Source organism: Leptonotus elevatus, chromosome 19, assembly GCF_054856555.1.
Source record: "Leptonotus elevatus isolate MCC_2025b chromosome 19, RoL_Lele_1.0, whole genome shotgun sequence".
Classification (NCBI taxonomy): Eukaryota; Metazoa; Chordata; class Actinopteri; order Syngnathiformes; family Syngnathidae; genus Leptonotus; species Leptonotus elevatus.
In genome coordinates, this window is record NC_141257.1 from 9,617,334 (window position 1) to 9,632,446 (window position 15,113).

General features: G+C 42.6%; 2 protein-coding genes across 2 annotated transcripts; both read left to right on the forward strand.

Annotated features, from left to right (window-relative positions):
* The first annotated feature begins 4,360 nt into the window (after positions 1 to 4,360).
* On the forward strand, positions 4,361 to 6,859 carry hoxa11a (homeobox A11a). The gene is made up of 2 exons (XM_086062739.1): positions 4,361 to 5,170; positions 5,778 to 6,859. The coding sequence occupies exons 1-2, from the start codon at positions 4,525 to 4,527 to the stop codon at positions 6,008 to 6,010; spliced, it is 879 nt and encodes a 292-aa protein (XP_085918865.1). The 5' UTR covers positions 4,361 to 4,524; the 3' UTR covers positions 6,011 to 6,859.
* A 4,294-nt stretch (positions 6,860 to 11,153) lies between these two features.
* Positions 11,154 to 14,298, forward strand: LOC147157831 (homeobox protein Hox-A10a-like). The gene is made up of 2 exons (XM_086062762.1): positions 11,154 to 12,333; positions 13,515 to 14,298. The coding sequence occupies exons 1-2, from the start codon at positions 11,493 to 11,495 to the stop codon at positions 13,787 to 13,789; spliced, it is 1,116 nt and encodes a 371-aa protein (XP_085918888.1). The 5' UTR covers positions 11,154 to 11,492; the 3' UTR covers positions 13,790 to 14,298.
* The last annotated feature ends 815 nt before the right edge of the window (positions 14,299 to 15,113 follow it).

Sequence of the window (15,113 nt, forward strand, 5' to 3'; positions counted from 1 at the left end):
TATTTTATTTTTATTTATTTAATGTCTTGAAAATGAACGGGGAAAAATCATTAAACTATATTTGTTGCTGTTTATTTGACAATTATATCTTTTTTAAAAAGGATTCCACAAGTGTTCCACATATTCTGTATTATGGAGGTTAGCATAACCTATATGTAATGGGGGGGGGGGGCTTTATCTTATAGTTTCAATTAAAAACAGAAAGTGAACTATATGACAACGACGCCGTGTTATGCGTTTTTAAATGCATGGAAATACAATTCAGCGAGTCTTTAGAAACGAATTAAACTTCAATTTCGAGCTAATAATGCATTTAAAAAAATCTGCTTTATAAATGTATTTTAGTTTCTTTATTTTTTACATTTAACGTTTTCCAAACGTGACCACGTTTAAATTCAGCTGAACGGGATACAATAACACAAATCAAATCAAATCAAATTCGACTTTTCTAAGTTTCATGTTTAGTGTGTCTTTATTATATATTGATTGAACTTCTATAGTGCATTCTGTGTTGAAATGCGTTTTACTGCACTCATGTAAAGCAGTGTGCGAATAAAGTCAGTTGCCTCATGCTTGGCATTTTCATTTATTGTGGCACTAAAATCCGCTTTCCTCCCTCCTGTCTAGGCCCATTGTGTCCCGAAATGCGATCCACAGGCAAAGCCGCCATTGTGGAACTGCACTGGCGTGTCCAGAGGTGCTCCCGTTGACCGTGGAGTTGCTCACTTTTCCCAGCAAGGCTCCTGTGTGGTCCCGGTACGTTTCTGTCACCTGTGTTGGGCGAAAGAAGTCATCAGATGCGCTTCGAATCAGGTTTTTTTTTTTTCTTCCCCTCACTCACCTTTTATGTCCTCGTCGTCTTTTCCGCTCCTAAACTCTAAGCTGTAAATGTTTTTGACCCTGTTCCACCCAAATGGTTTTACACTCCCCGTGCTGCAGACAGTAAGCGTGTATCATTCAAGTTCAAAAACAAGATTTTACTCTAAAAAACGCACGTGGGGAGCATCACAAACGATATGCGAATATTTACAATTGAGATGTTTGAGGTATTTATAAGCATAAAAGCTGAAATATTTTTTTGCGTGCGATTACATCTGACAAGTCCTTTTTTTTATTCCTTCAACTTTAATCCCAACAGAACGGACACTCTTTTGTAACGTTACAGCGAATTTTCCCTTTGGAGTTGCAGGTGTGATAGCTCTTCTTCTTCTTTCTTTTTTTTTCCACCATAAAATGAAAACAAAACCAGGCAGCACTAAAGCTGTGGGGCCTTTTTCCTCCACTGAAGGACTCGAACTACAGGAGGCTTCCTTCTGCAAGGGCTGAATGCGCCAATTGAGGCTGCTTTACAGCCCACGGGCCTACCTGATGTGGCGTTAAACTGTACCCTCACATCCTCCTCACAATCAATTGTTGACTCGGAGTCCAACGAGGCTTTATGGCACACGGCCGGGTTTGGCAGGTTGGGGTGGGGGGGATTGAAAAAAACAACAAAAAAACAGTGGGCTTTTTTTTTTTTGCCTTAGGATTTAATTTGCTAGAATGAAAGAATGTTAAAATAGTGCTTGTTAAACATGCTGGAAATGTTAAATAAGTGTGGATGTGTGCACATGTCAACATATTTCCTTGAGCCAAATTGGGGTCACTTGCTCTTCTTTCACAACATGGTTAAGTGGGGCTAAATAATAGTGTGGCTTTCTTTCAAATGTATCCTTTTCGTTCAAAATGGAAAAGTCAGTTTTCCTTAATTGGGTTTACTCACTAAAATAAGACTAGAATGGAAGTACTGTATAAGAATGTTCATCAAATTACTTCATGTAAAGTAAGATCTTTTTCTCAACTTAAAATATTAAGTCCGTTTTTGTTGGACAGTTTTTCATTCAAAATGTCAAAGTTGAGATATTTTCACTTTACCTCGCTAGTTTCTTCACACACACAAAAAAGACTAGAAAGTTATATGACCGTTTCAAAGTTTTACTAAAAAAAAAAAGATTAGAAAGTTAATAGTCTACATGAGAAAGTTTCAAACTATCCCTTTCTCTTAACTTGAAATATTCAGTTATAATATTTTCATTCAAAATGGAAAATGTGTCATTTTAGTTTCTTCATAAAAAAAATGTAAGATTATAAGAAAGTTTCCAAATGCACCTTTCTCTCAACTTCATTACGTTAATTTTTCATTCCAAATGTCAATTTAAGGTGAGATATTTTCCTTTATAAACTAAGTTACTTCACAAACATTTTTTTAAAGTAAACAAGTACCTTTCAACTTCAAATATTAAGTTAGTTTCCCCCCCATTCGAAAAACAATTTAGCCAAGTCAATGCAAAAACGTCGTAACTTCAAATCTTACATTTGTTTACCATTGAAAATGTAAATATATCGTTTTAAGATCAGATATTTTCCCTTAAATGGGCTCACTCACGAGTTTCTTTCGCAAAATATAAAAACGATGAGACAATAAATACTTTATAGGAAAGTTTCTTTCACCTCGGATTCTTGTTTGTTTTCCCTCAATCAAAACAGTCAATTCTATCATTATAAAGCAACTTATTCGAAATATTAATGACGATAGTCGCCCCAGGCCTGAAGTTTCCGTCTGACATTAAAGTCCACTCTTGTGACCCAAAGCATGCGTAAATGCAAAAGCAATTAAAGCGGCTTCATCCGGGGCACAGTCGGCCCTTTTGCTCTTTGTGCCTCTTTTCCCTCCCCCGAACTTGAAGTCGACCGTTCAGACAAAGCTTTGGCTTTGAGAGCTCTTCCCGTGCCAGACTGCACTTTGCTTGCCAAAAAAAATCACACAAGAATGATGCTCCCGCAGGCTTCCCTTCTTCAAGGTTAAACCAATTTAACAAGCCTCATTGTCTATTTTTAGATTCCCCCCAAAAAAAGCGCCAATCAGTCAGTGTTAAGTGAAGTGCATCTTACCGCTGTCGTGTTGTTGGGTCGCTTTGGATGCGCGTTGGTGGCGACTTGCTGTCACGCTTGGCCACTTTAGTGGTGTCTGCCTGCCTGGCTGTGAGGGGGGGGGGGGGGGGGGGGGGGCTCAGCAGAATAGTATAGCAGCTATAAAAACGCAGGTCTGTGCAGAACTCGCCTTTGCTTTTCCTGTGCTCAATTAGAACTTAAAAGCCTCCGCACACCTCGTAGAATTACCCGGACTGACTGAGAAGGCGGAGCGTGTTATGTCTTCAACTTGCAAAAGATTCGTTTTGTTTGTTTCACCCCCTGCAATTTCTCACAAATAAAATAAAAGCCGCAGGGCCACACGGCGCGTTGCTTCTTGATGTTCAAACCCAGGCAAGAAGCGTCTTAGCATGAATGTGATATTTTCATCTTGGGTTTCACATGTGCTATCAAGAGCCCCCCCCCCCCCCCCATCAGGCCTGCCACGGCGGTCTTAATCCAAGCTCATGTCTCATATTAGAGTCATGTCTCCAAAACGAGCTGCGTGGTGGCCGAATTTGTTCGGTGACAGCCCAGCAGCGACAAATAACAGAAATTGCATCGCTGTGGAGTTTGCAAAACATCTTTCTAATAGATAAAAACATCTGGAAGATGTTTTTTTTTCTGTTGGAAGAGGTCTATTTTAATAAATATGTCCGGGAAAACATGAAGAAAGAGTAGTGCGTAAAACTGAAGTGGAACAGCGTGCTGCGAGAAATGGAGCGGTTTATTCCTCCGTGTTGGAATCAAGTAAAATACACTTGTAAATCACGTACCCGTTGTTTAAATATATTTAAAGCATGTTGCATCAAAAAAATAAAACCTATTTTAGATCTAATTGAATCCACAGTTTTTCCTTGGAACAATATGGCCTCCCTTATTTGTTTCCACCTTGTAGACAGTTGCAACATTAGGCGCTACTTTGAACATGACCCTGATAACCAAATGCTCGCTGAGCCAAATGCTCGCTGTTGTAAAAAGACCAAATGCTGACGACTAAGACGATTCTAAAAGCAGACTTTGGAGATAAGCTTGACCGTCTCCTTCCTGCACAGTCCTCAAGACTCCGATTCACAAGCACGCGTGCACAAAGCCGAATATATCAAATGTTATATATTCCCACCTGGGGAGTGTATATTGCCATATTTCGCCATTTTATAGCAAATTATTGAACAGAAATGGCTGCAATCGCAAACAAAGTTATGAAGGAATGATGGCGGCTTTTCTGCTGTTCTGATTTGTTGCAATTTCAAAGAATTCATTCCGAGTCCAACACGGCGATAAACTATCAATGTCAAGCTTAACGCACCCGCGCGCGCGCGCGCGCGGGGGTCGTGTGTGCGGCGGCGTGCGCGCACGCACACACTGCCAATCTGTCAATTTCTTGCCGCGCGGTCACGTGACGCCCGCCTCCGTCGGAGTGGATGGCGATGGCTCTCCACGTCAGCTTTACGTCTCCGAATTTCTGCCTCGCGGACCTGCTTGAAAGAGGCGAGAAAAGCGGCGCGCTTCAGAGCCATGCTCAGGGCGGGTGTGGAGGAATCCAAGGCGTAGAACCCGGGATCCGACGATACCATGATGGATTTTGACGAGCGGGTCCCTGTCGGCTCCAACATGTATCTACCCAGCTGCACCTACTACGTGTCGGCGGGGACGGAGTTCTCCGCGCTGCCCTCCTTTTTATCCCAGAGTCCGAGCACCCGGCCCATGACCTACTCGTATTCCTCGAACCTCCCGCAGGTCCAGCCCGTCCGCGAGGTGACGTTCAGGGAGTATGCCGCCATCGACGCGTCTAGCAAATGGCCGCACCGGGGCAATTTGACGCAGTGCTACCCGGGCACCGAGGACATGGTTCACCGGGACTGTCTGTCGGCGCCGACGGACCTTTTCGGCAAAAACAGCCCCGCGAGCGCCTACCATCACCACCACCACCACCACCACGCCGCACCCGGCGCGTCCAACTTTTACGGCAACGTGGGGAGAAACGGCGTCCTCCCGCAAGCCTTCGACCAGTTTTATGAGACTGCTTACGGCACGGCGTCGGACCAGAGCCCCTCGACCGGATACCCGGCGGACAAAACGCACGGCAAGCAGCCCGCCTCGGCTCCGGACGACTCGGGTTCGGGCTCCTCCGAAGCCAAGGAGCCCCGGGAGGACACCAGCAGCCCGGAGCTGTCTTCCGGCAACAATGAGGAGAAATCCAGCAGCAGTGGCAGCAGCAGTGAGTATTGCGTGTTTTCCAGTCGGCACCTTGCTTATGAGAGAAACTTTGTAATCTTCTACGCCGCTGTTAAAAAATTTATAAGCTGTTTTATAAGCATATAATGTTTATAGAGGGCCTGTGGACCCCCTCCCCTTCTCTCCCCGCAACAAAACTTTGTTACAAACCACCGCGACGTTCTTGCTGTTGAAATTGACCGTGAGAGCGATTTATTTTCTTATTTCCGCAAAATTATTAGAAAACAGAAATCCGGTTTTGAAAACTAAGCCCCATTCAGCTTTTAACATATTTGAGGGCGGTGCATTGCTCTGCACTTTCAAGTCATACGAGTTTTTACGTTAAAGCACGTCACCTCATCTTACCTTAGGGTTAATGAATTGTCTTAAAAAAAAATACAAATACTGCACTCACTCTTCAGTTTAGAGAGCGGAGTATATTTAGCCTGCCCTGCTGGAAAAGGTCAAAGCCAACCAGCAGCGACTGTTTTGACTCAACTGGAGAATGTTATTGGTGTTATTTTAATATTTTGACGCTTTTTTTTGGTCTGCTTTGCAACTCACGATTGGTGTCTATTCTAACCGAGGCTGTGCCTTTTCGTCCGCCCTAGATGGCCAGAGAACCCGCAAGAAGAGATGCCCTTACTCCAAATATCAGATCCGAGAACTTGAGCGAGAATTCTTTTTCAGCGTGTACATTAACAAGGAGAAGCGTCTGCAGTTGTCTCGGATGCTCAACCTCACCGACCGCCAAGTCAAGATCTGGTTTCAAAACCGTCGCATGAAGGAGAAGAAGCTCAACAGAGACAGATTGCAATATTATACGTCCAACCCTCTGCTCTAGTGGGCGACTTTTTTTTTGGAACTCGCCACCAACGACTCTCTCAGGCTGCGGTTGTTGTTGTTGTTGTTGTTGTTGCGCCGCCACGATGGCCGCCAAAACAACAACAGCGCGTTTCAAGTTCGCGGACAAGCACCCGAATGGGCGAAAAAGCGAACTTGAATGAAGATGATTATTCTTTTTTTTTTGCTTCATGGACGTTTATTCTGCTATTGAAGCTCTTATTTTGGAATTGCGCCTCTATTGCGCGCGCATAGTGTGATTCACGCATCCTTTTTTTGAGTTTCAGTTTGTACTCTGACTGAACAAGTGTATTTTGCTATCAAAATGTAATTCAATTTTTTTCTTCTTCACAAAATGGAAGTCATGTTTAATTAATAAGTGAATCAATGCAAACATTGGTGTGACCAAATGGCGTCCTAACGAATGAGAATGTAACGTAATGTTTTTTTCTGTGTGTATTTATTTTGTAGCCACTCGTTTACTATATTTTAATTTCACGTAAGTTTATTATAACAAGCAGGTTAAATGTATTTATATCTACTTCTCTTTTTAATACCCCATAAACCCACAATGCCATTTTGAATTTTTTTTAACGGACTTTTTAGTCAAATGCTGCAGGCCTATCACCACCAGAGACATAAGCTCGTCCACTGGATCCACACGGGAGTTGCACTGAGGTCCACACCCAAAAACACAGGTAGAAAAATGCAGCGGGTCTCCTGCATCCTCTAATTGGATCCAACTCAATTTGTTCTGTTATTTTTTTGAAGCATTTGCGGTCTTAACGATGATCTGAGTATTATGGAAGTGAAAATTTCATGTCAGGGTCAACGCATTGAATCTCCTGCTTGTTATGCCCTAAAACACGATTGTGTATTATACTATATTTCCAAATAAAAACAAATGAAAATATATTTGATATAAGTGTTTGTTTGTATGCGTGTGGTTTGACAAAGCGTGTGTGTAATTATGCGCATGAAATGTTTTACACGGCGTGCAAAAATATATTTACTTTGAATAAGTAGGCTACCGATGTGCTGAAGTGCAGTCAGCCTTATAAACGCTGGGTCAAAAACACAATTTCGGTTAAAATGAATAGATAAAGAAATGGATTGATCCGCTAAATTGGGTCAATATGACGCAATTTTCTGAGTTGTTTTGTCCAAAACAATTCAGAACGTTGTTTTAATACAAAACAACCCAAAACATTTGGTTGAATTGGTCTATTTTTATTTAAAACTAATTTGGGTTATTTTTGCTCTAGCAGTTTTAAGGTTGTAGTTTATGTATCTTAAAATAAAATAACTGTTTTGTAAATATTTAATAATTCAAATGAACCAGGTTTAAAAAAAAAATCGAATATAGCACAATTGCACATACACAGAACTCTTAAAACTCTTTGGTAAAAAAAAACAACCCAATTTGGGTCAAAAATTGGACCGAACTATCTCGGGTCATGTTTGGCCCTAACTTTATGGGTTAAAACAACCCAATTTATTGCACAAAAGGACAAAAAAAAAGTTGTTTTCAAAGTCATTTTGTGGGTCTTTTTTTTTGGGTCACATGATGATTGTTCTAAAATGCTTAAGTAAAATAATAGTTTTGTTTTATCACTCATGCATTTCAATGAAATGGTCCATATTTAAAATTAAAATAAATACAAGGATGCTAGTCACAATCAAACGTTTACCCGAAAAAAATACATTAGCATTTAATTTTTTTTGGTCTCAATTTTTTTTTAACATACAAATCATTTAAATGAACTCAAACATTATTCACGTGTTTCGTTAATTGTCGCCGTAACATTTTACGTTCAGAAAACATGCACTATTATTCTGTCTCATCTTTTTTTATTTGTATTTTATCCTTTCCCCCCCAAGTTTCTGTGTCTTCTTCCGTCAAGCTGTCAGGCCACATATTGGCTTTGGAAATCCTTGTTCCAACAGCTCTTAGCTTTGGGCAGGCTCGCCATATTTGCTGTTGTTATCGCAGTGTTTATGGCAGCTAGCCGCAGCGCATTGGCGTTCATATATGACAGTCAAAAGGGTCATAAACGCCGGCGAGGGAGAGGCTGAAGTTTATGGTTGCCCCTCTCTGCTGTAGTCCGGCCTTGCCTTGCCTTCGCCTCGCTTGCATCCCTTACTGCGCGCTGGAATTCGGTCCCTAATTACGGGACATCCTCCCCGTTGCCGAGGCAACGCAGTCGTAAAAGCTGTCTGAGGGTCTGGAGCGTTTGTACAATTGGAGTGCAGTGCAATAAAGCGTCTGAGACCCAAGGTTATTAACTGTGTTACCAAGGAGGCGAGAGCCACGACAGGAAGAGGAAGGATAGAGGAAAAGCACGCACTTCTTGTTGCCTGCACTGGACTTCAGTTTTGGACACGGTTCCCTCATGTGAGTCGTCCACTTCAATCATCCCGGACTGGACTCTACTTCGCCACCGGGAGGCGCTATTGGAACCAATGTCACGGCCGTGGAGGTTTCACAGGTAAAATCAACAATATCTGCCTCGCCTATAGGCGATGAGGAAAATAAAAGCCTCATCGCTTGTTTTTTTTCTTTTTTCTTTTTCGAACCCGCCGCGCGGAAGCCGCTCTTAAAAAGCAACACGTGCGCCTGCACTGCGGCATGCGCGTGCTCCTCATTTCGCCGAGCTGCAACTTTTCAAAGGTCCGAGTCATAACACGCAGCCCTCTAAGTAAAAGCTCCTCTTGGTTAGTTTGTACATGTAATTGTGTTGGTGGCTAAGCCCAAAACACGCATTCAAGCGGTCACCTTTTAAATCAGCCCATTTATCTTCCTCGTTTCCTCTCGAGAGACAGCAACGCTTGACGTCCTTCCAAAACACTTAGCGAACGTGCCAAGTGTATAAAAAGTCTTATTAGTCAAAGTCGATTGTTGCTTGCGATAGGACGCTGATTGCGGCTCCGGTTCCATCCGGTCTTCGGACCCAACATCTTGCCCTTGAGGCTATTCGGTGTCTGTGGACGTCTGTTCGTGTGGACCCGCTCGCCTTGCCTCTTTTTTTTTTTTTTTTTTGCTCTCTGGTGAAAAATAAATGCTTCCGCTGGATGTAATAAAACGCCGCATTATTGTTCATCGCTGCACTCCGGACGAACATGATCCGACCCTGAGTGCCTCTTCGGCCGCCATTATATGGGCCTGATGAAAGCCAGTGGTCAGAGGAAACTGTTGAGAGGCTAAAATGGCCGGGCAGCTGTGAAAATGAAGATTTAATAGCTACAATTAATAACGGCGGTGGAAAGTTATCGATAGCCCCCTATCTCATGCTCCACTATACGGCCCAAATTGTAAAATACTGGACGCACGTAATTAATTGATGTATTTAGTTCCCCCATTGGCTCATATGTCCGCGAGGTTGGCAGGACACAGGAGGACAATGTATGCTTTGGACAGATATTGTTGGAATTATTCCTTAAGATTTAGAATCGCCCGGCATGCTTACTTGCATTTATTTCTCTTTTGGGCTATCGATCGAATGTTTGTGTGAGTGTGTGTATGTGTGTGTGTGTGTGTGTGTATGAATATAAAAATACCGGTATATTCGTATGCATATGTGTGCAAATACGTGTGAATCTATGTAGGCTAATATACACCCTATACGTACACCCTTAAAACTACTCGGTCAAAAATGGGCCGACTTGCTACTTGGGTCAATTTAGCCCATTGTTTTGATACAAGACAACCCAATTTTTACAGTTACAATATTATACAAAAACAATTGTGTTATGTACAAAACAACCCAGGAATGTGGGTCAAATTAACCCAATTAGTGGGTTGGCCCAAATTTGGACCAGAATTTGATTATTTTTTACCCAGAGGTTCTGAGTATACATACGAATTATATACACTTTTAGGGCTGTACAATATATCGAAAAAATATCGTCATTGCGGTATTGCAAAGACTAAGTCATTGACCAATCAGAAGCGATCTTAAATTGGAGGGTATATTAAATGCGCATTGCCATCCAGGGCATTAATGACTTTTAAACAAATAAATAAATAAAAAACATAATAATAATACATTGAGTCTGTTTATTTTGCTGCATGAAATAATAATGTCATGCCAATAATCAACACGTGTGTGTATATATACAGATACACATTTAGGATGCGTATAATATATATTTGCGCATGTACGAGATGAAAAGTATATGCTTATTATAAATAGCACATGCACTTTACAGTAATCCCAAACATGGTCCATATATTCCCTGTTAAATTAAATGAAGTAAATATTCATCAAAATATATTTTATTCCTGATTCTTCGCCCCCCGTGTTTTCATTTCGTCCGCTATGCTAACAAGCCCGCGTGGGGTTTGCAAGCCCACCTGGGTCGGCCCGGTCATGGCAAAGCTAGCCGAGATTAACTTGAGCAATAACAGTGCACATGGCCAAGGACCCTGCAAGGAGGTTGCAAGGAAAGTTTTATTGTGGCCCTTATGGCCCCGAATTGGAGCAACAAGATGAAGTGTACGCTGTGTGGCGCGCACACACTTTGATCCACGATTTGAACGTCGTGTGTGTGTTTGCGTGGAAGTACACGTATTAACACACATTTACTAGGTTGTTAATGACAAATATCCACTCCCAAAATATCATCGCTGTGAAAATCCCCCTCCCCTCCCAAACATTTGATTCTCTAAAAATCATAAAACATTTGAATTCCCACAGCAAAAAAAAAAAACCTCACATAAATGAAGCCACAATTCATTAAACTATTTGAACAATTATAAAAAACAGTTTCTCCACTGTCATCATATTCCCTAATAACTATTTTATTGTTCCATCTGTGCCCTGTTATATAGCTTTCCCACTATGAGTTGATTTTTACACAATTTCAAATAAATCTGAGCTGCATGTAAAAGAAGCAGGCGGTAGTATAAAGTCGAGCCTTGGAATAAAGAAGACACAAAAATGTCCGTCTTGTTAGCTCTTGATAGCTCTCCAGTTCTCCTCAGGCCATATTAGTGCATACAAATTGGCGATTCTCTTTTTTCTGTGCGGGAGAGCTCCTACTGGCTGGTAGAAGCCCCATCGGCAAATTTTAAACATTTTATTACCATCCATGTCCCGTGGCTTTTTTTTTTTTTTTTTACGTCTCTGTTTGGTGCGTTTACAGGTTTCGACTTGATTTGACACATTCTACAAAGGGTCCACTATTATTATTATTATTATTATTTATTATGACTGCATAGGGATTTGTGTGATGCTTATTTCTATTTTAGTGTTTGCTAAAAGTTTCCTCGCGATGGCGAGGGTCGATAATGGTGCATTAAGGCAAGATGAGGGCATACAGTGATGGCTGCGCTCTCTTCGTCCTCATGCGTGATCGATGTGCTATACGTAGGCTCCCAGTGGGCGGGACTTAGCCGCATTCTGAGCTTCCCATTGGCCGCCCGGCGCACACGCTAGAATGAGGGGCGCTCCTAATCAGATCCAGCATGTTTTGCACAAGAAATGTCAGACAGAGGGGGCTACCTTCTCCCTTCGCCAAAATACTCGACAATAATGTCATGTTCGGACAGTCCATCAGGAAATGCCTTCTTGGTGGATTCTCTGATCAGCGGCAGGGCTGAGAACTGCGGAGGTCATTACACGGGAAGCGCCGCCGCCGAAGTGCCTTACGGACTACACAACTACGGATACTTCGCAGGTGTACCCAAGCGGGCTGACGTGGGAGGCCAAAATGGGCAGGTCAGCGCTCCGGGCGCATACCTGTCTGGTATGGAGATGTGGATGGACGCGCAGAGGTCATGCCGCGTGGACCAAGAGCGCTCCGCGGGTCCTCAGGTCACGCCCTGCTCCTTCCCGCAGAACATTAAGGAAGAGAGCGCCTACTGTCTCTACGAGCAGTCCAAGTGCCCTAAAGCTTCCGGTGCCGAAGACCTGGCATATTCGCGGTTAGCCCCGGTTGGTTTGGTGAACGACGGCGGCGGTGGTGGAGGTGGAGGTGGAGGAGGCACAGTCCCCATGCCGTGCTATTTCCGCTTGTCTCAAACCCACGCACACCCTCATAAACTTTACAACGCCGACGGCCCACAGCCTCCCTACTCTCATTTGGGCCCACAGCCCACCACCCCTGCGCGCTTCCACTCGCCACCGACCCCCGCGCAAGCTCTAAACGCCACGCAAGAAGGCAGCGGGGACAACGAAGAGCCCGTGTCCGCAGGGAACTCGGACCGGCAGCCCCACGCCGCGGCCGGGAATGAAGATCCACGCGAGTCCACGGATGCAGAAGCTTCTTCTGCTGAGGAAACCGACGAGCAGGACAAGGAGAGGCCGGAGAAGGGAAGCAAAGGTATAGTCGACGTTTGTTTGTGCACTACTAGCACCTGTTAAGCTTGATAGCCCCAAGACACGTCTTTAGAGTGTGCTAGTACAGTATAGCTATGGCAAGTAGCTATCCATGCAGTTATAATTGTGTATAAATGTCAAGAGAGGTTGACAGTAGAAAATAACATTGCTAAAGTCCTTTAAAGAACAATATAGACCTATGGTTTTTTTTGTGGTTATAGTCTTCAAATTAATTTCTGGGACGATTGCGTTCAAGTGAATCTTGTATTTTGCTGTACGTACGGTTTAAATTATTTCCTATCGTAAACAAGTCACTGTCGTAAACAATTGGAGTCATTTCAATTTTGCTATGTTGTAGTTCTTTTTGCGCACGCGCGTGGAATCACACACGCGCTCACTCACGCCCTGATACGCATTAGCACACGCTAGCACACACAAACACACGAATAGCACGAATAGGAACACACTAAATGCAGAACCCAAAAATAAAACACACACTGGCAGAAATAACTACTGACAAACAAACACACACTGGCTAACAACAAAAATAAAACATATACACACTGACACAAATAACCACTGTCAAACACACACTGGCTAACAATTTTTTTTTAATTATAGCTATACTCGATACAATTCCACACACTTCTTGACAGATTTGTTAATATCAAAAATAAATGCACTGACTATACAACAAAGAAATCAACAACTATAGTCCACACTATCACTAAACAATCTAAGCTTGAACTGCCCACACAAAATCGCTAAAACAAAATAAAACACTGACCAAAATTGAAAAATATAATATAATATAATATAATATAATATAATATAATATAATATAATATAATATAATATAATATAATGCTATCTACACACACGTAGCTATATATAGTGGGGGGGGGGGGGGGGGTAATACAAGCACACACACACTCATTATGAAGCAAATATCCAAATACACACACAAGAAAAAAAATACATACACACTGACTAAAATGCATTAATTCAAACACACACACGCGCACACACGCACGCGCACGGACAAAAATGCAAATAATAAATAAATAAATATAAAGTCACACTAATCAACACATTTCAAAGCTCACACTGCAGTGTATGTTAACACATAAGTGTGTGTGTGTGTGTGTGTGTGCGCGCGCGTGTGTGCATGTCGTCCCCTTTCAGGCGACAGCAAAAGCAACAACGCGGCCAACTGGCTGACGGCGAAGAGCGGCCGGAAGAAGCGTTGCCCGTACACCAAGCACCAAACTCTGGAGCTGGAAAAGGAGTTCCTGTTCAACATGTACCTGACTCGAGAGCGCCGCCTAGAGATCAGTAAAGGCGTGCACCTGACTGACAGACAGGTCAAAATTTGGTTCCAGAACCGTAGGATGAAATTGAAGAAAATGACGCGGGAAAACAGGATCCGGGAGCTCACGTCCAACTACGGATTTTCGTGATGAACGAGGTGAAAAAAACAACACATTAAAAAGGAAAGAATATTAGTCAAATGACTGCCCCCCCTCCACACCCCCCTTCCATTGTCACCACGCCCCAACACACCCACCCATTTCACGTGGGCCGCAAAGCTTGATTTTGTGAAAATGCAACATTGTGTTTACGTCTCTTCTGTCGTATTATTAGCTAGCAGCAAGCTAGCTAGCTAGCTAGCTAGGTAGTGGAGTAAATTCCACCAGCAAAAAAAAAAAAAAGATAAACTACACAATTTATCAAATATTCGACCTCAATTTGCATGGAATCATTTTTGAATCACCACGTAAATATTACAAATAATAATGATAATAATTAACACACCTGTGACCAAGTTGTGAGCTAAATGTGTAAATCGAGCAACAATCTTTAGTGGCGTTTCCACGAGAGAAAAATATACGTGTTTTTGACTTGTATATATTTTTGTGTACATACCGACATTGTGTTTTTGTGTCATGCTGAATAAATTATCGCTCTAGCTGCTTGTATTTTTGCTCCCTGTGTGAGTGTGTGTGTGTGTGTGTGTTATCTTTATATGACCCAATTCCAAAAATCTTCCATTTGTATTCCGTTTTTAAGACGAGAGGGGCAATTAGCATCGGAAATAATTAAGAAACGAGGCTCTAAGGCGACGACGCTGCATGCAGGCGGCTATTGTCGAGTTTTATGACTATAGCTGCTATATGAGCTTTCTCACTCTCCTCTAAGAGCTGCTTCAGTCGTGGGAGAGTCTTCCAAACGGACAGGCGGCCCTGCTCTCTGCTTCTAATCGTACGCACTGGATCCAATTTTGCTCTTTTTTTTAAATTTGGGATTAACAGGATTCGGATCGGGGATGATGCACGGGTAAGTGCATTGAATTGTGTGTCGTCTTGTGTGCATTGATTGCGTCGGTGCGATGAAGATGATGACGATGATGATGATGATGATGCTTTCATTAGTTCCGGTTGGTTTGGTCGGGTTGACTATTTGGTGACTTGAGGCCCCGGATGGACTGTCGAGTGGTTTAGGTAGTTTCATGTTGTTGGGGTGCATTTGGAACTCTGCAACATGAAACTGTCTTCATTGCCCCAGTTATGGACGTCGAATGGAGAGCAAATGCAGCGATTAAGAAAAGAAAAGAAACAAAAAAAAGACTGAGAAATGTTGGTAACGTGATCCGAACCTCCTGCCGAGGCTGATTGAAAAAAGGGATTGGGTTGCTGTTGCTTTGTTTTCTTCACGTTGGGCTATCATCACATCAATCGTATAGCAACATGCACGATAAGAATATACGACACGATACGAATATGT